Below are 23,257 nucleotides of genomic sequence, written 5' to 3'. Positions count from 1 at the left end.
GAAGGTTCTGGAACCTTCCTAGGGCCTTTTAGTTATGGAGGGTCTCCAGGTCTCCCACTTTATTAGAGTAGCAGAAGGTTCTTTTAGCTTTTACTCAGAGTTGCAGATATAAAGACAATGCAGAAGTTTCTCCCGGTGCATACAGCATGGGCTAGAACTGAGTCGGAAGCTTTAGAGCCTAGGATACCAATTTAAGGGATATGTACATTGCTCCTGCATCTTAGCAACCCCATCATTCCCCTGGGAGGAGGCGATAGGCTAGTCTGCCTTTTCCTTTAGTCTAATTAGATAAGTAGATTTCATGAGATACTCTGGATCAATCCTTGTGACGTTTAAAGGAACACAGCAATTTATTTTCAACTTTAAAATCAGAAATACTACCTACTGGATAGTACCTAGAGTGTTGGCTACCTATTGGATAGTACCTAGAGTGTTGGCATTTTAATATCTGGGGCATAAGGCCAAATGCCTGCTTGCATGTTTAGGAAATATTATATGCCATATATATGCCATATATATATATATATATATATATATATATATATATATATATATATATATATAGAGAGAGAGAGAGAGAGAGAGAGAGAGAGCGCCTGAACCAAAGTGTCCTCTCCATGGTAAAAGGACTCAAGAACTCGGTGAAGGTGAGGTGCTATTGTTGATAAAGAGCTTAAATTCGGGTGAATAAAAAGGAAGAAAGGATATGGTTGAGCTTCAGGGATGGAAAGGAAATGATCGAAATATAATTAAATTTAAAAATTGTTTCCAATAGTAAAAAAACAAGTTAAAAACAGCAGCGAATCACAGATATCAGCAGACAACATGAGGAAGCTATTTGTAAATATTTTATAACAAAAAAGAATGGCAGAGTAGGTTTTATAATTAAAGCTTTAGTGACGTATAATTTACAAGCTTTGCTCTTTTTTAGGTATATAATATAGTGGTTTTATCCAGTGAAGGCGGATCGGATTAATATAGACAAATTGGTATAAGTTTATACAACTTTAATGTAAATAGCACACTCACGCAACCGGAGTTCCCGCGATGCACAGAAACAGGAACCAGGAAGAAGGGCTCACCAGCGTTTGTGCACCCCAATTTATAGAGATTTTCCCGAGGCCGTCCCGCCCCCAAAGGGCGGGCTCTCTCTACAATCCAGCACATTCACAGAACAGGTCCAACACAATCAAAGGAGTCTTTATCAAAAGGATGTGGTAGGAGGAGTTAAAGAGAGGCATCACAATGGAAGCTTGAACTGCTCTGCTTGGAGGACAGAAGACATGTTTATGAGGCAATGGATGCCAGTGCTCTTCAGAAACTGGGGGGCAAAATGTTAGAAAATAAACACAAACAACAAGAAAACAAATGCTCTCAGAGAGCCTTAAATTGCCCTGTCGACATCTTGTCCTAGGAAGCTTGATTTTGGATTCTGACATGTAGTGTCACGGAATGGCATATCTGCATTACTTGAAGCCACAAGCCCTGACAGCTTGTTACAGCAAAGGCAATAAACTGGTACCGATGTAGTTCACCTACCCTCACACTGTGTCATTTCTATTGTTGAGTTGTAGCAGTTTTTTAAAAGATTCTGGCTACAATAAAATTATCAGATATATTATTTGAAAATATTTTTCTTCTGGTTTGGATCAAGGTTTGCTTTTTAACCTTGATCATGTATTTTGAAAACAAGGAAAGTTTTTGGGTGAAGTCCGATTTATCTTTGTTTCTGTTTGTTACTTTGTTTATATATTAGGAAATCATTGCCTAATCTAAGGTCATAAAGATTTATTCTTATGCTTTTAAATTTTCATATTTTTCTGAGGCAGGGCTTCTCTGCATAGCCCTAGCTGTTCCAGAACTTACTCCAAAGACTTGGATGGCCTCGAACTTGCAGAGATTTACCTGCCTTTGTCTCCCGAATGCTGACATTAAAAGCGTGCACCAGGATACCTGGCAAGTTTCATAGTTTTAATTTAGGTTTATGAATCATGTTGAGTTAAAGTTTGTATATGGTGTGAGGTAGGGACACAGATTCATTGTTTGGCGTATAGAGACCCAGAATTCTGAAAAAAACAACAACAAACTTGCTTGCCACAAAAGTAGTTCAATCATCTCGTATCCAAATGTGTAGTGAGAGGCGAAATGGGAGAAATCCTGAGGGCTTGTCTAAAGCTCTAAACGGTGGCAGGTGGGTGCCTGGTGTCCCCACAGACGTGCAGGTGGAATTATCACTTGGACATTTTCTCATGCAATATTAAAATGTTAGGGACATCCTGTTGACAGTCACTTCACGGTTCCTTTTGAAAACAGGTTTTTCTCTTTTCCAAAGTAGGTTGTCCCCAGATGAAGACTGATGAAGGAGCGAGGGCAAACCAAAGAAATGAGAGAACTGTTCCCACTTCCTCTACTTTATGTTTCTGTGGCTAGAGATGGGTGGGGACAATCTGTGAGTCATCTGAACTTCCCGCCATTGCCCCTTCTAAGGCGGCTGCTGGTACCACGTGCCGTGAACAGAGGACTCCCTCCTCAGTGGGATCTTCTGCTCAAAGTCACAGCTGGGTTTATGACCTGCTTTCCCAGCAGAATAACAAAGAAGGAAAAGTTGGCTTAACTTCGAAGCCACCCAAAGTCTCCACTTTGGAATGGAAAATCCAGCCTGATCATAGTTATGCGAATGCCATAATTGGTTGACTTAACGGTAAAAACTGACATCTTGTACAGGATGACTCATGAAGTTCCTATCTGCAATCACAGGCACTCATGGAACTGCAAAATAGGGTACACTCTAGTGGTAAGCGCTCTCCTATTATTTCAGTTGCTGGCAATGTTTTACTTCCTTAGACTGCCTGAAAGTGTGTTCTTTAATATGAGGTTCACACTATCATGCCAGAAGATTCACTTTGTCCAACTTGGTGCCTGTGATTTTTCAGACAAAGATTCAAAGCGAGGTTTATTTTCTCTGCTTCTAGCTATATGATATCTTCACTTCCCCATGATTACCAATCTTTATTCATTAACCTTTTCACCATTCTGTCTTTTCCTCTTCTCTGTTTCCCTCAATCTTCCTTACTTCCTTCCCTTTTTCACATGTTATCTTAAATAATTTGTGGCTTAATGAATATGAATCAATGACTGTTCCAGGACAGAAAGAAAGATAATGTTGTAGTTTACACATAGAGAATACATTCTATTCAACCTATCAGTAGGGAGCGATCACATTAATTAATATTACTGTTTAAAATGAACATGCACATTGTCTTGGCATTTTATAAGCACCCTTGCTTGTAAGCAGACATAGAGATAATAAATGAAGCAATAGACCTAAAGAAAATAACACTTTTTTTTTCATTTTGTCAAGAAATAGAAATGATCATGTCAAGGGCTAGGAGATTAAATTGTGTCACTTGTCAGGAAACTGGCAAGCAGCCCTCTTCTGCACTTTGTTTTTATGCTGTGGACAGGTTTAATAAATGCACCATTGTGTAAAATGTCATCGCTGCATGGCCAAGCAGAGGTTGTCGTGTGATAGCTCTTCCCTAGGAAGACATGTCAAAATTGGTCATTGGCAACTAGGGGCATCAGACTACACTGAAGGCATTTTAAGTTTCAGATACAAGGACAGAAATAAAACACATTCTTCAGAAGATGGAAATGTATCTATTTTTCCATGAAAGAAAATGACCATTCCATCACATTTTAATTATTCAAGCCAAGGAATGCTATCCAATCATAGCGACTGCTTCTAGAAGGCAAAATACCAGTGACTAGTAAGTACTTCAAAGTTCCATCTTACTCTTAATTAAATACCGGGAAAGGATACATAGAAATCCACTACTGGTTACCACTGTACATATGTGAGCATGAAGAATAAAGACAACATACTTTGAGAAATGTTTGCTCCACCACTATTGGTCTAAGCAAAGAATTTGTACAAGGCTCTGGGTATTGGGGCGGGTGTCATACTATGAGTTTTCCTAGCACTGTGTTTATTCTTAGCTTTTGAAGGCTTGGGTCTCAAGCAAAGTGTTCTGCTGAGGTGCTGGGTCTGCAGATAAATGAGTTACTTTGGGAGTCTCCCATTTTACCCAGTGCCTTCATGAATCTACTCTTCCATGGAACCTTCTCCATAAGTTTTTTGAGTCCCATGGCCATATGCCAAATGTGCATATGTCAAGGGAGGCAACCAGAAAATGGATGGCTTCAAAGGGACAAAGGCCACATAGTTATGAAACCCAGGTCCTCTTATTCTAAATATTGTACTGTTTTCTGGGAGAACCAATGAGACTAAACCTCACCTTGGAGTCTGGTTTATCTGGGGAGAAGCCTACTTCTCAATTTACATATGCTTTAAACCTGTACAACTGCATTATTTTGGGTTTAGTTTAGCATGTAAAAGAAAGTTTCTCATGCTTGTACGATTTCCAGAAACACACACACATGTGCACACAAACCTGCAAATTACATATTCATATGCCATCATTGCTTAGACACTTACTAGATACTAGCAGCTTAAAATGATATCATTTTCATTTTTAAAGCAACTTTTAATATCATGTCATGATATAACCAGTAGAAAAGAGGACTCAAAAAGACAGGAACAAGAAACTTGGAGAGGAAAAAAAAGAATGAAATGGGGCCAAGGGTCACGTAGAAGGGCAGCTAAGGGGAAAGGGGAAGTGTTACCAGCACTTCTTGACTGCCTATTACATGACTGACAAAGCTGTGGACTTAAGGCGATCTCATTGAACCGTCAGAATGCCTCGTGACATAGCCATTCCTATCATCTGACAGAAGACACCAATAAGGGAAGTTGCATTCTGCCAAGGTCAGTTCTGTTTGTAACAGGTACCAGAAACCCTGCCTTCCAAGTTTGCACAGTACCCTTTCCTCAGTGTCCTCAGGACTAGGGGCCAAACGAAGCACTCCTTGGAGCCTGTTACACCAGCCCTATACCCTGCTCCTGTCACGCTGAGAAAATGCTTACATGGACCTGTGCATGACTCTTTTTTGACAGTACGTCAGACAGCTCATGATTTGAGTCAGGCCATTTTGATGTTTTATGTCAAATATTTTATGCTTAGCCACACTTTCCTCCACCATAAAATGAGAGTCTTGGACTTGGTTTCCTCCCCAATTTTAATAATCGATATTTAAACCATAAGCCAGATTTTCTGCTGATAGATGTCTTTGAGCTCTAGATGTCTCTACATCCGTCAAGAATATATGGGAAGAGCAGCCTTAGTAATATTTGAGGGATCTGTCAAAATGAAAGGGTCGACCCAAGAGTCCTCTCATATAGACAAAGGATGTACTCTAGATTAAGGATTAGGTATTTCTTGTTGTTTAAGGGAGGAAATTAGGACAGAAATTTTCAGATTTTTTTCAATGCACAACCCTGGGAGGTGTCATTCACACAGCCTGGGAGACCATAATAAGGGCTAATGAACAAAGATCAGAATAAAGGAAATTGTAGCTCAAGATACAAATACAAATGCTCCATGCATAATGAAGGTTCTACAAATGTTGCCTTTTAGGGTTCTATGCAACTTAATTGTGAGATTAAGTTTTCATGAGATTTCCACTCATGACTTCAGGCAACAGGAGCCATTTGTCTCAGGAATGCGGATATCTATCCCTAACTGCAGAGCAAGCGGGTAGCAAAGGAACTGCTACATCTCAAACCCAGAGGCAGCAGCATTTACCAGGAGGTGAGCAGTCCTTCTCTTTCAGATAGTAAACAGTTGAGCATGCTCATCAAGGCCCACACATTTCTAAAGTCTCATTCCCATAACCAGTTTGGTTTTTTTTTTTTTTTTTGGCCTGTTCCACCTTCATTGGGGGTAGAGTATCAGTTGTAGCCTGGGCTGGCCTGGCTACACCTTTAAGAATCACCTTTTAGCTGAGGCTGTCCTCAAACTCATGGCAATCCTCCTGCACCAGCATCTCAAGTGCTGGGATTATCGGTATAAGTCAGCATACCCAGCTCATGTCTAAACATATGAAATGGAGCCTATATAGGATCCAACTCTAGCAAACACAAGCTCCTCTTGACTTAGAAAATTGCACTTCATATTTCAAACCTCTCACTGCTCAGTATGGATATTTCATCTCTGAAAATCATTGAGATCAACTTGGAAATTCAATTGTCACAAAGCATGCATTTCATATGGAAATCTTTTCTGGGTGAAACCACAGGCAAATGAGCCTGAAAAAAAAAATGCAGCTCTCCTCCCCCAGCTGGAAAGATGCAGCTATCTAATGAAACCCCTGCATCAGAACAGTCTGACAGGGAACATGTGACTGCCTATTTCAAAGGGAAAATAGCAGAACAGGTTATTCGTGTGTAATGAAAACAGACTGAGCCAGGGCGTGACATTTGTATTCCTGGTGCTCAGGTCACATTTCCCACTGTGACACCATGCTGGCCAAAACTGTCTTTATCTACAGGACCTGTCTTCACTATCAGGCATACTAACTTCTTTACCAAGCCCGAAGAAGGCTTCTCTTAGCTCTTTCCTTGGAGGCCTTGACCACGAGCTTTGACTTTAGCCCACTCGGTCCAGTTTCAGACAGAATTGTCCTGAATCAATTTGCAAGCTTTTTTTCTCCCTGGCATTACATTCTTCCCTTTAGTATCTTATTACTGTGGCCTCCCTTCAGCCAGGATCTTGTCTTATGGCTGATACGTTTTCAAGATATTCTCTCTCTTGCTATTTCACCCATCCTTAGCTACACGGTCACAGTTGTTTTTGTTGCATTCAGGTATGCATTCCTCTTCCTTTTCCTGCTGTAAGCTCTGCACCCTAGTAACCCTTCTTGAAAAAGATCCCTTATACTCTTTACTAAGCCTCATAAATTTCCTCCTTTAACATCCTCCCTATCATCCATATCAATTTTCCCTTTCTTCTTCTCTACCTATTTATTAATATCAAAGACATCCATTCGGCAAGCATTTATTAAGCCACTTATGTCTACGTGATAGATGATGTAAAGATATAACCAGGTATAGTGGCATGCTATTATAACCCCAGCAGTTGGCAGTTTTAGGCAATAGTACCACAAGGGTGAGGGTATCCTTGCCTATATTGTGAGATTTTGTTTAAAAATAATAAAAATCTATTGATATAATTAAATCTTCTTGGCCTATGTGGATCTTTAATCAGGTAGGGTCATATTATATATTATACATTATTATGTATTATATAATATATAAACTATTTGTAGGATGGCTTCCATTAGCTTCTGAGCCCTTATTTCTTTTGGCGTTTTAGATGTTGTTTTTAATTCCTGATTGCATTTTAAATTATTTACTAATTGCTCTCTGGGTGATTGCTATTTCCACACTTATTTCTAGGTTCTAACAGAGCAGGGCCTCTGCTCCAGCAGCCACTGCTCTTCCCCGGGTGCTACCTTGACTCTCCTCCACCCTAAACTCGGCACAGGCTTCTCCAAAGCGAGCTGCTATTGTTCTCTTCTTGCAGGTAATTTGCTCTTTCCCCGTGTTCCAGCTTAGACTGATGCACTTACTTAAGGCTTTGTCCAATTATATATTTTTTAAATTTATTTATTTATTAAAGATTTCTGTCTCTTCCCCGCCACCGCCTCCCATTTCCCTCTCCCTCCCCCAATTAAGTCCCCCCACTCCTCAGCCCGAAAAGCAATCAGGGTTCCCTGTCCTGTGGGAAGTCCAAGGAACCCCCACCTCCATCCAGGTCTAGCAAGTTGAGCATCCAAACTGCCTAGGCTCCCACAAAGCCAGTGTATGCAGTAGGATCAGAAACCCACTGCCATTGTTCTTGAGTTCTCAGTAGTCCTCATTGTCCGCTATGTTCAGAGAGTCCAGTTTTATCCCAGGCTTTTCCAGACCCAGGCCAGCTGGCCTTGGTGAGTTCCCAGTAGAACATCCCCATTGTCTCAGTGATCTAGAATCTTCCAATAAGGCAGTTTTTCTGACTCTCTCTAAATATCTATAGAACACCCTAGGAAGGCTATTGTATCCATGTCTGTAACAGCACTGTTTCCTAATGCTAGGTACAGTGTTGATTCTAGATACTATATTGCTGACTCATTAATTAATATTATTACTCTTTCAAAGTAGACAGAGGGCCCCACGGGGATCAAAGGTATATCTATAACTCCTCCCCCGCTGTCTGACCCAATGTCACATTTGATAGCTCCCAACATGCATAGATTAAATCTGACATGAAATTCAGCAAGTAGGGACAGGTTTGCAGAGTTACTACAGAAAGCTTTGATAACCTTCAAAGTCCAGAATTTTACAGAATTCTCATTCTCCAAAGGTACCAGTGTGACTTGCGGATGCAGCGGATCCACGCCCCAAGTCATTTTCATGCTTCCAGTCTTTACCTGAGTCTCCCGTCCTCTGCTGCAGCACCTCCCGGAATAATCTTCGTAATAAATATGCCAGGGTCATCTCCAATGTGGGGATTATCTGTCCCTCCAGCAATACTGAATCCCAGGCCAGAATTTCCCTGTAGGAACAATAAGTGGATATTAAATGATGTGCTCTCATCTAAAACCTAGCTCCCCTTGCTTTTGGTGTTATCATGTTACCACTCAAATGGAGACACGGGGATAGCATTCTTATACACAAAGTCATAAAGCTCTCTGTCAGCAGACAAAGCAAGGTCAGAACTCTTGTATCTTTGCTTTGCAGTAACTCAAGGGGTGGTGTGATTTTTTTTTTACTTAACAATGCTTCTTTTATGCAGCAATTAAGAGAGCCATGAATTCATAAGAAAGAAAACTTGAAAATAAAGCACGTGGGAAATGCAAAGAATCAGATATGAAAATATACATTTGCATGAGAAATGAAAAGAAGTTACATAAAAATCAAGATGTGTCAGGACAGTGAAATTTGTGTGGCTTTGCCTTGTTGCTTTTGCTTTTGATGCTCTATGGATTATTTGCCAATCAAGGGTTCCTAAGTAACACACTCAGACATCAGATGGTAGGGCCCCCTTCGAAAGTCACACGGGATGCTTCCAGTGAGGAACAAGGTTTATTTGTAGTGGCAATAGGCAAGCTGTGTATTACTTCTTCACCATGGAAGTTTGAGTAGTTCATATTCTAATAAACTTTCATACTTCTTTAGGTTACAGTAACTCAATTCAACATTCATGTATCTTCCAAAAATAAGGCATAATCAAGGTTCCCTCAGAATTCACTTATCATCTCCAAACATTTCTTACTTACATATCACCATGGTTACATCCTGCTTCTACAATTGCATTCTGATGGTTTTTTTTTTCAGTTTATATTCTATTTTAAGTCCTTTCTGTACATACAGGCACTTTTAAAATTAACAATTTAAATGAAAAACTAATATCTCATTGAAACCATATGCTATCACTTCCTTAACAGGCCTTTTGATGGATATTTAATTTTGTTGATGCTAGTACAACAAATACAGCTTACTTAATTTATGACTGCTTGATTAAGTTTTACTCTGGGGTAAAAACAGATAAAGAGTAAGGGTTTAACACTTAATCCTGAGAAATTAATTAGGGCACTCAATTAGTCATAAAACCTCAATGTCAAGATAAAGTCAGCTGTAAACTGAACATTATACTACAATAGCTGTCAAGGTAATGCTTAGCCATATTTTTTTGTGAGTGTGCTTGGATGTGCACACAGGGGTGGGGTACACACATGTGTGTGTGCATATGAAGGACCAGAGCAGAATGTTAGATGCTTTCCTCTATGACTTTCTACCCTTTCCCTGAGACATGGTCTCGCTGAACATGAAGCTTGTCATTTTTGACCTAGGCTGGCTGACTGGCCAACAAGCCCTCCCCGTCCTTCTGTCTTTCTCATGACCCATTGCTGGGGCTGTAGGTGAGTGTGTCTATGCCCATGTGTGCTGCGGATCCAAGGTCTTCTTACTAGGTGAGCAATAGCATCTCCCTGAGCAGCGAGCGCTCACATACACCTAGCTATCTCTCCAGCCCAGGCTTAGCACTTTTTGAATTTCTGAGTTTAAGAAAACCTTTTGAGGGCTCTTTTCACAGTCACACATTTATATAGAAAGCCTAACATTTAACATTCGTCAAAAGCAAATAAAATGTTACATTTTAGGTGGGCACCACACATGTGTGCACACACACAGCACTGAAATAAATTATCAAAAATTAGAATACCTGGAAAGATGGTTTAGCAACTAAGAGCATATGCTGCTCCTTCAAAGGACCTGAGTTAGGTTCCCAGGACCAATGCTAAGTAGTTTACAACTGCTTGTAGCTCCAACTCCAGCCGCACGAAAACCACAAAGCAGTTTTATTTCCCTTGGTTTTATAAAGACAAAAGAAGTGCTCAGAGAATATGGCAGAAAGGGTCCTTATTTACTATTGTTGGGAGTGAGAATTAGCACAGTTGTGACACACAACAGTTGTAAAGCCCTCTGCAAACCAACAGCAGAGCTAACAGAAGCTCCAGTGCTCCCACTTCTTGATATTCACCTGACACCTTGACACCAATGTATAGAGACATAAAGATGTCTGTCAAGATCTCTACAAGCCCACGTTGTGATGTGCAAAATAACGAGCTAGAACTCTGGATGCACTCGTGCAATGCCATCATTGGATGGTCTGAGGCAAGAGCATCGTGAGTTCGGGGTCAGACTGACCAACACAGTAAGATTATGCTTGAAATAAATAGCCAACTTTTATGGTAAGAGTAAATGTACATCATAGGATGAAGGGATAAAGAGAATTTGGTATACTATGCTATTCAACCTATAAAGAGGAAGTGATCTTATCATTTGCAATAACGGAATTAGAAAATACTATGTTAAGTAAAATATATAAAAGACAAAAAAGATAAATATTGAATATCCTCATCTGTGAATCTAAAACTTTGGATTGCAAAAATAAGGAAAAACCACTGAAGATAAGATAGACTAGATAACCAGATAACCACAAATGACAATACATGATTAAAGTAAACATACATACCTCTAAAAATATAAAAGAGGGAATGCAGATGACTAGCTATTAAGAATGCGTATTGTCTAAGGGTTTCTATTGCTGTGATAAGACCTCATGGCCACAACAACTCTTATAAAGAAAAACATTTAATTAGGGTGGCTTGTAGTTTCAGAGGTTTTGCTTATTATCATCATGGCAGACAGCAAGGCAGCAAGCATCTAGTCATGGAGCTGGAGAAATAACTGAGTTCTGCGTCTTGATCCACGGGCAACAGGAAGTAAGCTGCATGTGGGCTTGTGCACATGAGTGCAGTGCCCTTGGAGGCCTGAAGAGGTCATGGGAGCTCTCGGGGTGGAGTTACAGGCGAGCTGAGCAAAACAGATGCCTGGAACCTGATTCTGGACTTTGTACGAATAATATGTTTGGTGTTTGAATGCAGTTGGCCCCCAGAAGCTTGTAGGGAGTGGCACTATATGGAGGTGTGGCTTTGTTTGAGTAGGTGTGGCCTTGCTGGAGGAAGTGTGTCACCAAGGGGGTGGACTATGAGGTCTCCTATGCTCAAGTTATGCTCAGTGTAGACACACTTCATTTCTTGTTGGAGACTTATCTGGCACACAGATTTATCCATAAAAATTTTATGAATGAGTGATTAGTTGAGACACCCACTGAGAATGTGCACAAATTGGACTAAAGGGAATACATGTCCATAATTCCTTGAGAAATGCAGTGTGGAAACAGAAGCCATTTTATCCGACATGGATGCAAGAGTGGAAAAGGCAGAGCCTGAGTATTCACAATGAGGCTTAGCTCCAGAAGGAATAGTGGTGTAAGGATGGCCAGATGGAGGAAATGCTGCTCATTTTGAAGGGATGGGGGATGCTTCATTCAGAAAGTAGCTGATACCTCAGAAAGTATGAGGACTCAAAAGCCTATAAAGAATGAAGATGGATGACTTTAAGGGCTTCTTTAGGGATACTGACGACATATAAGAAAACTCATCTTGCGATAGAGAAAAGGAAATGCTTTAAGGAATTTTAGAAGGGAAAGTTGGTCACAACTGTGTTTTTAAAACATCCTGTGACTCAACAAGCCTTAAAAGCAACTGCTCTGACAATGACAGAGGAGCACTTAACCACTGTTTTGAGAACAGACTCCCAGACAGAGCATGTGGTGACCCTCCTCTCCCTACTATGCATTTCCCTGTCCCCAAAACCCACGCCAAGGAAAAGGATGAATGGATGGGGAGTCCGCAATGGAAAGATGTCGATATAAACAGAGTTCCACTGGCCTGGTGTTTCTGACCTCAAGAATTCGCAAAAGCTTTCGTAGCCCTACTAAAATCAGTCCCCCAGATGGTCCTGCTTAGCCCATGTGTGTTTTAGGAGAGGTTTATCTGAATTTAGGTAGACACTGATTTGAAGCGCTTTCCCCCCTCCCCTTCCTGTTCCTTCCAACGGTTGCCATCAGCCTGAAACACACAGTGGATTGCAGCCTAAGGAAAAGCTGCCTGCTGCTTTCCATTGTCTGAGTCATTTCCATCCCCTGACAACTGTCCCAGAGCTTCTGGCTGCAAGAGCAGGTCTCAGCTCTTCTAAGTGGCATCTCTCCATGAAAACGGGCTGACCTCTGGCTGACACTCTTAGATCCTGAAAATTGTGGCTAATAAATTGAATGTTGAAGTCCAACCCCATCAATAGAAACTAGAAGTGTCATGCCGGTGAGGGCAATGCCCGTACAGGGTTCTCGGTGGGCTCTTGTGGATTTGCAGTTGTGCGGATTCCACGATTAATGCCTGTGACTGGCGCCGTTCTTTCTCCCGGTTACCAGTTTTCCACACTGGCTGACTACCCTGCAAAAGCACAAGCCATTGTGTAGCTAAATGGTTCTTCTTATTGCATGGACCAGCAGCATCCCCTTTCACCAGAACAGGCGACAACTGACATTTGTTGGTATCACAAACCCCACTTCCCTAGGAAGGCTTCTATTTCATTTTAAATTTATTCTTAAAGAAACGTTGCCAAAGAGAAAGATAAGTCATGCTTTTGTATAATGTTCTACAGACATGTTTTTTGTTGTTGTTGTTTAGCAATTAAATTTTTATTGAAAATATTATTTTTATAAGCCTGTTCTAGAAATTTATCCAAGAGAAATAGCTATAGGTATTTGCAATGCTTTGTTGTGCCATTAGTTTCTAAAGAAACACACACACACACACCTGAAATCAAACATCCATATAACAGAGACATGGTTCAAAGTGGTGTGCTGGGCTAGGGAAATCACTCAGTGGTCAGAGCAGCTGCTGCACAAGCCTGAGTTCAAATCTCCTGATCTCGTCCGCAGCGTTTTGTGGTAGGTATTAGAGACTGAGATTGAGTCTAGGACCTTGTGCATGCTAGGCAAATACTCTGTCACTGAGTCACACCGCTGGCCCTTTTTATTGTCAGAGAAGTGTCACTAAGCTACACAGCATAGCCTTAATCTTGCCATCCTTTGGTCTCAGACCCCCAAGTAGCTGGAGTTATGGGAATACATCAGCATTCTTGGCTTAGAAGGGAGTTTGAAAAGCTCTAAAGTCCTAAGTACAAAACTAAATATTCTCAAGGGAACAGTGCCACAGGCTTCTTATGATTCCCACATCCGAGAAATAGTACTATCGTCTTTTCATATCCTAAGAACACAAACAAAAGACCGATCCATTCATCTAAAGATGCAAGGCAACTGTTTGGTGAATTTGAGGTGCAAAGACCCATCCTTCAGGTTCTAAGTACTGTTTTTTGTTTTTTTTTTTTTGTGTGTGTCATATCACCCAGGTTTTTCTAAGTTCAGGGTTAATTTGATAGCGGGGAATAATTAACACAGTAAGAAGTACCCTTATGTTGATATTTGGAAAGGCTTGTAAACCATGTGTATTGATACCATAAAAACAGTGCAAAAATTCTGACAAAGTCATACTGATTAGTAAAATAAACGTGGAGGTGGGGGATTGGGACCTGAAATTGATTATTCGTTCTGCCATTCTGAAATTGGAGCCTGGTTTTCTTTTCCGTCAGCTGGAGGTAAGGACAGCCATGTCACAAGGCTGCCTGCCAGTCAGAGGGAAGCACACTATGTGGGGCCTAGCACGGGGCTCACTATGGTGCTCGTATGTGGGGAAAGCCAATTTGGAAGCAGCAAATCAAGTTCATTCAGAATGTTAATTGAGTTTGAGGGAGCTGCTGGTGCTGACGGAGAAGAAGGAAAAATGCTGATACCTTGAGAAAGGATAATTATTTGGCAATAATCACTGAGTGACTTCCATATTTTAGGCACCGAGAAATGACTTACTCAAGGAAAGGAAAAGAAAGAGGGTTATTGCAAAAATATCTAAAAGCAGTTCCGGGAACACTTACATCCTGTACTGTCATTAGAAACAAACACCCATTTCTCACAAACTTCAACAAAGGATCCGTGTTTCTTGATCATTTCTCAATGTACACTGATAACAATTGAAGTTTCTCTTACTTGCCGTTAAGTCATCTATTTTCAATGACGCATCTGCTGCAATTCCCAGAAAATCATTTAAAAAAGGCGTCTGTTCAGAACAGCGTGCATCCGGAATTAAGAGAGAAATGGGGCATCGTATGCTAGTTATCCTTGACTCCTGCTGGCCCATCAGCCCACACATGTTATTCTGCACACAGATCTTGTCCTTAAATCCACCCAGTGTCTTTCAACTTCCATCCTCTCCTCCCCACGTTCAGACGTCATCAGCGTTCCCTGCTTTCAGTTTTTATTCCACTCTACATCTTCTGAGCAGATTAGCCCTTCCCTCTCACTGGGCTGTGTGTTTAAACGATGCCCATGAAGGTTAAAAAAATGAGAAAGGACGTAGACGAGGGGGATGGGCCTAGGAGACTTAAGAACAAAAGAACAAGAATGAAGCTAAACAGCAAATAGTCTTTGCACTGGGTGTGATCAAAAGTAGGGAGTGACCATGTTCCTTTATATGAAGCTGAGAGCCACTCTTGGCCCTTTGATAAGACAGCAATTGTGAAGCATCCGCCTACTGTTGCATGGTTATTTTCTTCCTTGAAGGAACCCAGGAATTACTCTTTCTTAAATGAAATAGCAAGTTTGAAACGTTAGACTTCCATCCTCGTCTCTCTCTGTCTGTCTCTCTCTCTCTTTCTCTCTCTCTGTCTCTGTCTGTCTCTGTCTCTCTGTCTCTCTGTCTCTCTGTCTCTCTGTCTCTCTGTCTCTCTGTCTCTCTCTCTCTCTCTCTCTCTCACACACACACACACACACACACTGTGTTTAAGTACTCTGAGAGGCATGTATCGAGACAGGATTAAATGAGAAAATTTCATTACAGAAACTGTGAGAGTAAACTGGGGGGAATAGCCAGAAGACACTGGGAGGGCCACGCTGTGACCTTGCCCTGGGACTCATCCTCCCCCCCCAGTGAAAGAGACTAGCAAGGAAGTTAGTTGATAGCCTCCTAGATTGCCACTATGAAAGACACAAGATAAATTCCCCTGTCTCCCAGAATGCACCCCACCTCTATAGCCCTGCGGCACTCAGTCATTGGCTGTTCAGAGCAGCCTTTGGGAAGCATGGCCTTGGGGCAAACTGCAGAATAAATTTCAGCTCTCTGAGTGCTTCAGCTGGGCTCCCGTGAATTATGCTCCTATAGCTGGCAGTCCGTGAAGCACATTCTCACGGCTGCCATACAGCTCAGCACTGTGAGGATTAAAGAAAACATGTGCAGGCCAGAGACAGAGTTCCAGGGTCAGCCTTTTGTAAACTGCTCACTAGCGCCTTGATTCATTTACGCTTTCTCTGTGGAGGCTCACACATCCCCTTGCTAGCAGGGAAAGTGCCTGACTCGGTGTAGATCCTCATTTTCCCTTCTTTTGCTCTACACAGTTTTGAAACCATTTTGCAACTCATTTTTTTTTTTTTTTTTTTTAGCATATAGCACATTGTACTGTACTTGTTTACGCCGTTACCTGCCACATCCTCTTGCCGATACCCATTCAGAGCAAAACAAGTCGTTTATGCATTTTCTGTGTCAGAATCATGTAGTATACGGGTACGGAAAGAACTGAATAAATGCTTGCATGAACTTAACGGGACAGAACTGCTTTTCTGCCTAGAATGTTTCTCCTCACTTCGGTGCTCCATTTATTTTTCAATAACAAAGTCCACCTCATCTGTTACCTGGGATGAGTTCTCCATCTGCTTCAAGGAGATGAAGCCGCCTTCCCTCTGTGCTTCTGCATAACTGTTTTTGCATATCACAAATCGAATACAAGATTGCTTGGAGAGTGCCCTGGTTGATTTTATGTCATCTTGAACAAGCTAAAGTCATCAGTGAGGAAGGTGCCTCAATTAGGAAAATGCCTCCATAAGATTCAGCTGTAAGGCATTTTGTTAATTAGTGATCAATGTGGGACGGCCCGGGCTATTCCGGGTGGTTCCATCCCTGGACTGGTTGGTGTTCTATAGGAAAGAACAAACCATGCGAAACAGGCCAGGAAGCAGCACTCCTCCATGGCTTCCACATCGGCTCCTACAGACAGGTTCCAGCCCTGCCTGAGTTCCTGTCCTGCCTTCCTGTGGTGATGAACAGAATGTGAGAGTGGAAGAGGAAGAAACCCTTTCCTCCCCCAACTTGCTCTTTGGTCCCGGTGTTTCGGTGCAGCAATAAAATCTGTAACTAAGACAAATATCTTCTCCTTCTCTAAATTCTCAGCACTTAGAGGGCAGGTCCACATGGCATTTCCGATGACACTTCTTGATTCTAATCCAGTTTCTCAAGACAGCAAATGTTTGCTCAGTTAAACCAAACTGGGAAAAAAAAAGTTGAAGGCATTTGCATGACTGAGCTAAGAAGGAGGGCTGGGCGAAAGAGGTTGGTTAATTTTACCATAAAAAGACCAATGACTGAATCACCTCACTAATCCCACATATATCTGAGTAACTGCTATGGAGTCAGTGTTATGTCAGACTCCGAAAGCAAAAGAACAAAGGATTCAGTTCCTTCTCTTAAAAACTTTAGGTCTATCTGGCTCCTCGGATGGAGAAGAGCATGGGTTCGGCACAGTGTTCACACGTGTCCTTGCTTTCTCTGGACCCATCTACTACGGGAGAATTCTTCTTTTAGACTATCTTACTTCCCCTATCCCAAATAATTTCCTCATTTCTTATACACTATACAAATCAATTCACTGGGTTTCTACGTTACACTTTTCTCATCGTCTCTTCCAACATCAATGTGTATGATCTTTCTTGTTTCCTCAGTAGCAATACTGGAGGTCTGTCACCCACATACATCTGCTCTGTAGTAGCATTGCTCACTTCCTGTCTGTCTTTCCTCTTTTCCAGTCTTACACTCATCCCTCTGACGTGCACATCCGATCTTCAAGTTCCCTTTTGTAGCTTCCCCTCCCTTTATTTGAATTCTACCCCCCAGGGCCCCAATTACTTGTCCTTTGCTTTAGTAAAACTCGCTTGATCTCACATCAGCCCAGTTTTACACCCAAAGGCAAGGTCTTCTGCTAGTGTCCAGGAATGCAGTAGGCACACGGATGTGTCTTAGGCAATTTCTACCTTCATTTTATGTTTAGAGGATGTGTGTATTAGATTTACCTTAGAGCCAGCCCATCTTTCAAGAATATGAAGTCAGGAATGGTCTCAGGTCATAGATCTCTGATCTATAATACCAGAAAACAATGTTGGTAGAAATTTGAAGGGCCCTCGGTGCATTGTAGACAATACCAAGCTTGTAACACTGAGGATGAATGAATGCATTTAAAAAGAATAAAAAGAAGCTAAATAGGAGATTTGCTTCTCTTCCTGGGTTTTTCAGCTTAAACACGGGCTCATTCTCATTTCCCTCCATTCTCTTCCCGGCCTCTACTTACAGTTCACAAACACAATTAAGGCATCCCCATCTCTATCTTCTTTGTTCATTTACCTAAGCTCAGCCCAAGCAACATCTCTGATGCAAAGCTCATCAGCTAGGTTTAACAGGATTTGTGCGTACCCCTGGGCTTATGTTGAATCTATTCCTGTATAATACAATACATTTGTTATATCGTATTATAATAATTAGAAGCATGAAGAGGGATTATGTTAATTACAAGTACGTCTAACCATAGTGGGCCCAGACAAAAAATATTTGTTTCTTTAAAAAAATAAATTCAGCCTTATCATCTTTATTGGTATCACTATGTTAAACATTTCAGGGCCCTTATATTGGCCATTCTTTAAACAAATATATTTAAAAACTTCTTCCTTTCTGTTTATTCTTTCTTCTATAAGTTCCAAAAGATTAATCTGTTCACCTTTAAAAAAAACAAAAACAAAAACAAAACAAAAACCTTCTTTCAGCCCCCTGCTGTATGCAGAGGAACAATAGCATCATAGGCTGCCAATGGAAGCCCGAGGAAGTAATTCACCTCCATGGCTTCCCCTAATTTCCTAACCACACCCCAAATCCAATCACACTTTAAAGAAAATGAGACTTGGCATCTTCGCGCCACCTTTCATACCCTGGAGTGAATTTCCACCTAAACCGTTTGCTCCAAAGAGCTCACGTGTGACTAAGGCTTTTAAGCACGATATGAAACATTTGATTCTCGGCCCCATCTCCAGAGATGCCTATATCTGAGAGTAGAATAAACAACTGGAATTAGAGTAGAGCAGAAAGGCACACAGTTCCTTTTGTGGATACCTCACCAGAACATAAAAAGAATAACTGCTTCTTTACTTATCCTTTGGGTGAAAGAAGTACGTAAATGGGGGTTTACTTTCTTGTATTTTGCAGTGGAAATAAATTTTTAGTTTTGGGTATGAGGAACCAGAGAGGGAGTCTCTAAATTTTTTATTGGCCTCTACAATGTGTCCCTTAGACACTAATTAATAAGGACAGGTGGCACTGACAAAATGTTGTTTAGATCATTGTACTTGACGCAGCTCATAATTCTCATTCAGGCATAAATACGACTTGCCACACTCTGCCACCTCAGACCCTCTGCACATGCGCACACACAACCCAGCGTGTTCTTAAAATCCTCTAGCTGTCTACACCATCATGAAGAGTGGGGAGCCAGCTTCCAGAGCACTGCCTTTGACCCCAGGCAAAGCACACAGCGGTGCTTTCTTGAAAGGGTTTATGCACACAGCTTCCTCTCCCAGAAGAAACATCTGCCAGATGGCAAAAGTGACAACCTCAGAAAAGAGAAAATGAAGCCAAGTTCAGAACAGAAGCCTTTCAGAAGGTCACAGCACAGATTTCTCTTGACAAAGCATAGTGCAGGGTTTTACCGACAGGACCTTATTATCCAAATAATGTTATTTCATAGCACTCAGTGATAGACGGTGATGGCTTTGCCTCAGGCTCTAGTGCTTTCTCATCCTACAGTGAAGCTAAAGGTTTAACTACCATGGCAAAGGCAGGGTGGAGAGGATTATATGCTGATGACAGTTTTAGCGTGCTACAACCAAATCAATTATCTATGAGTTTGAAATTTTAAAATCATTTATATATATGCACATATCACACACATAATATATATTTATAAACCATACCATAGTGGTGTAAAACCTCCCAAATACATATATGTATACATAGGTATAACTAACACATTGCTATACTACTTAAGAATGACTTAGGAGCACATTTCTAAAAGACAGCAGCAGAATTCTACACAACTGAAATATTTCCTATTTAAATGGGTACTAGGGTAAAAATTCAGTAACATATTTTATGGTAGGTGGAAAGTGTCCTTTGTTTTGATTGGCACAAGGTTTCTCATAGTGAGAAGCCCAGGATGGCCTTGAACTCCTGGTTCATATGCTTTCCTTCCTAAGTGCTAGAATTACAGGTCTATTAGCCAAAGTGTTCACAGCACATGTGGATGAAGAAGAGATTTTGAAAGCTGGATGAATACATCATCCATTCTTCTGTTTATTCAATGATTAGCTTATTTGAAGACATTGCATTTTGACTGTGAATCACAATCGTATTCCTTTGATATCCACTTCTATTTTGCAGTGGAAATAAATTTTTATTTTGGGGTACAAGGAGCCAGAGAGAAGTCTCCAAGATTTTTCTTGGCTTCTCTGATGTGTCCCTTAAACACCAAGTGTCTTAAGAATTAAGAAGGTAGATCTTAAAGATAATTGTAGAGAAAAAAAAACAACTTTTTTTTCTTTTTTTATTAAGCTCTACATTTTTCTCTGCTCCCTTCCCCTTCAACCCTCTCCCATGGTCCCATGCTCCTACTTTACTCAGGAGATCTTGTCTTTTTCTACTTCTCATGTAGATTAGATCCATGTATGTCTCTCTTAGGGTCATCATTGTAGTCTAGGTTCTCTGGGATTGTGATTTGTAGGCTGGTTTTCCTTTCGTTTATGTTTAAAAGCCACTTCTGAGTGAGTACATATGATAACTGTCTTTCTGGGTCAGGGTTACCTCATTCAATATGATGTGGACATTGGTCTGTGCTACTGGATTATATTTAGGAAGTGGTCTCCCATGCCAATGCATTCAAGTGGAGGGGATTGGAGATGAGAGCATGAGGGAATGGGATGGTGAAGATCATATGGGAGAAATGTTCAGAGACAATTGAATTAAGCATGTGGAAACTCAGGAATTCTAGACTGGCAGCTGTGACAGCTCCATGGGACCAAACTAGGACCTCCATATGTAGGAGACAGTGATGATGCGTGGACTATCTTGGAGGCGCCTGGCAGTAGGATCAGGATATATCCCTGGTGTATGAGCTAGCTTATTGGATCCTATTCCCTATGGTGGGATGCTATGCTTAGCCTTAATGCAGGATGGGAATGGCTTGGTCCTGCCCCAACTTAATGTGCCAGACTTTGTTGACTTCTTTTACTTGTTGTGAGGAGAGGATGAAGGTGGGGGAGACTGTGATGGGAAGGTGGGGTTGGGTGGGAGGAAAGATGGGGGGAAAACTGTGGATGGAATGTAAAATAAAATTTAAAAAATAAATTAAAATTAAATTTGTTTTTTGTTAGTGTGGTGCTGGGAATCAAAACTAGGAACTTGAACATGTTAGACAAAATGTATTAGTTATAAGGGCTATCTATCTCTGGCCTCTTTCTTATACATTAAAAAGATATCTGTTTAAAAATAGTGTTCATAACTTGGTATGCTTGCCCTAAACCATTATAATGAGGTCACATACAATCATCTTATTGATAATGTAAGGAACCATTACCTCAAACATTGCCAGTGTGTGAATGGACAAGTGTAATCCAATGGAAGAAAGTAACTCATCTGTCACGAAGTGTGTCCTCCTGACTCTATACTGGAACATCTATTTCCATCTCGACAGAGGCAGTGTAATTTGCACTTGTGTATTGGGAGGGGGTAGAAGGCACTGAGAAGAGAATAGGCTAAGTGCCGAATTGACTTCAATCTATCCAATGATAAGGAGAATTACAGCTTTGCAGAAAGGTACGAGCACTTGGTTATTTTTTGAAAAGTAAATGGTTCTAAAATCTGTCCAACACTTCCAAACTCATTTGAAAAAAACTATCTCCCACCTGTAAGTCTAATATCATGTCCAAATTGTTTAGATATTTTTGTATGTTAAAAGATTTTAAGCCATCAATATGAAATCTGAAAATGAATAAATTTAGTAGGCCTCTATATAATAAAGTTAAGTGAATCAATCATTCATGAAAGCTGCCAATTTTCTCTATCACATTCATTTATTTTAACACCAAGAACATTTGAAGTGATATAAGATAGGAAATATACGACTAATATATGCAGATAGCAGGTTAACATTCTTTATTCTAAATCCGTTCCATAGAATGCTTTGAGAGGGTCTGTAACCCTATCTGCAAATCAAAATAAAGTTGAAAAACAAACAAACAAGCAAGCAAACAAACAGGAGACCAGATAAATTGAGTGGTGGTCCAGACTGCCTTACATTGTATTTTTACCATAGCAGTAGCTAATGGTACTGGACGAGACTTAAACCATTTCAGCTACAAAGATATGTTTCCTTCATTAAATATTAATCAAAGAATCCAGGCTGAGTAATCTCTATCGCTTAGTGGTTTGGACATACTCAGCAATTTCTTTCATCATGGCTCTCATTAAAACAGAAGGAGAAGCACAAGACAGAAGAAGCTAAGGTAGCCACTGGGTGTGGATAATAATGTACAAGTTTTGAGCTGTGTTTACAAGCGTTCATGGGTACAATGATTTGATGTTACTATATGGCAGCTACCTTCTAGATAACTAGACTCCCACATTGTCATTAAGCGTGTGTGGTTGCTCGTCAGCTGGAGACTCTGGACAGATAAATACACACCAGACAATCGATTGATTCCAAGTCATAAACCCACTGTTTTCTTTACTTTTCTTCTACTCCAGCCACACTCTTATTCATCCATGCATCGACTCTCTCATTTGTTTAATATTTGATGTGCAATGAATGACATGCAGGAGATACAGGCTTAACAAAGTATGGATTTAAGAACACATGAAATCCTGGCTTTATGAAGCTCTGATGAACCGAAGGAATTTTACATATCAAAAGGCTTTCACTGGGCTTGAGATGGTGAAGCAGTTAAGAGAGCAGAGTGTTCTTGCAGAGGACAGAGTTTGGTTCCCAGTACCCAAATGTCCACTTGTAATTCCGGTTCCAGGGCACCCCAAAAGCCCTCCTTTTGTCTCCACAGGCTTGTGCATGTACATGTTGCACAGAAACTCACTCAGGCTTCCTGGCTGTAGTTTGGGAGATTATGAGTCCTTCTAAGCACACACATCAGGGGCTTAAGAAATGGCTACAATCCTCCTGAATATTAACCTTCATCAGGCGATGAAAGGAGACAGAGACAGGGACCCACATTGGAGCACCAGACTGAAATCTTAAGGTCCAAATCAGGAGCAGAAGGAGAGAGAGCACAAGCAAGGAACTCAGGACCGCGAGGGGTGCACCCACACACTGAGACAATGGGGATGTTCTATTGGGAACTCACCAAGGCCAGCTGGCCTGAGTCTGAAAAAGCATGGGATAAAACCTGACTCACTGAACATAGCAGACAATGAGGACTACTGAGAACTCAAGAACAATGGCAATGGGTTTTTGATCCTACTGCACGTACTGGCTTTGTGGGAGCCTAGGCTGTTTGGATGCTCACCTTACTAGACCTGGAAGGAGGTGGGTGGTCCTTGGACTTCCCACAGGGCAGGGAACCCTGATTGCTCTTTGGGCTGATGAGGGAGGGGGTGTTGATTGGGGGAGGGGGAGGGAAATGGGAGGCGGTGGCGGGGAGGA

At 41.1% G+C, this 23,257-nt stretch overlaps 1 protein-coding gene across 12 annotated transcripts in view; it reads right to left on the bottom strand.

Annotated features, from left to right (window-relative positions):
- Dlg2 (discs large MAGUK scaffold protein 2) overlaps nt 1-23,257 on the bottom strand; it is a 1,686,730-nt gene that overhangs the window by 514,194 nt on the left and 1,149,279 nt on the right. For all 12 annotated transcript variants that reach the window (XM_026784310.1, XM_026784311.1, XM_026784312.1 and 9 more), the window contains one exon: nt 8,371-8,495. In XM_026784310.1, coding sequence (XP_026640111.1) covers nt 8,371-8,495 — 125 coding nt within the window. The remainder of the gene's footprint in view (nt 1-8,370; nt 8,496-23,257) is intronic.

Source organism: Microtus ochrogaster, chromosome 22 (genome assembly GCF_000317375.1).
Source record: "Microtus ochrogaster isolate Prairie Vole_2 chromosome 22, MicOch1.0, whole genome shotgun sequence".
Taxonomy (NCBI): Eukaryota; Metazoa; Chordata; class Mammalia; order Rodentia; family Cricetidae; genus Microtus; species Microtus ochrogaster.
This window is presented reverse-complemented; position numbering and strand designations above follow the sequence as displayed.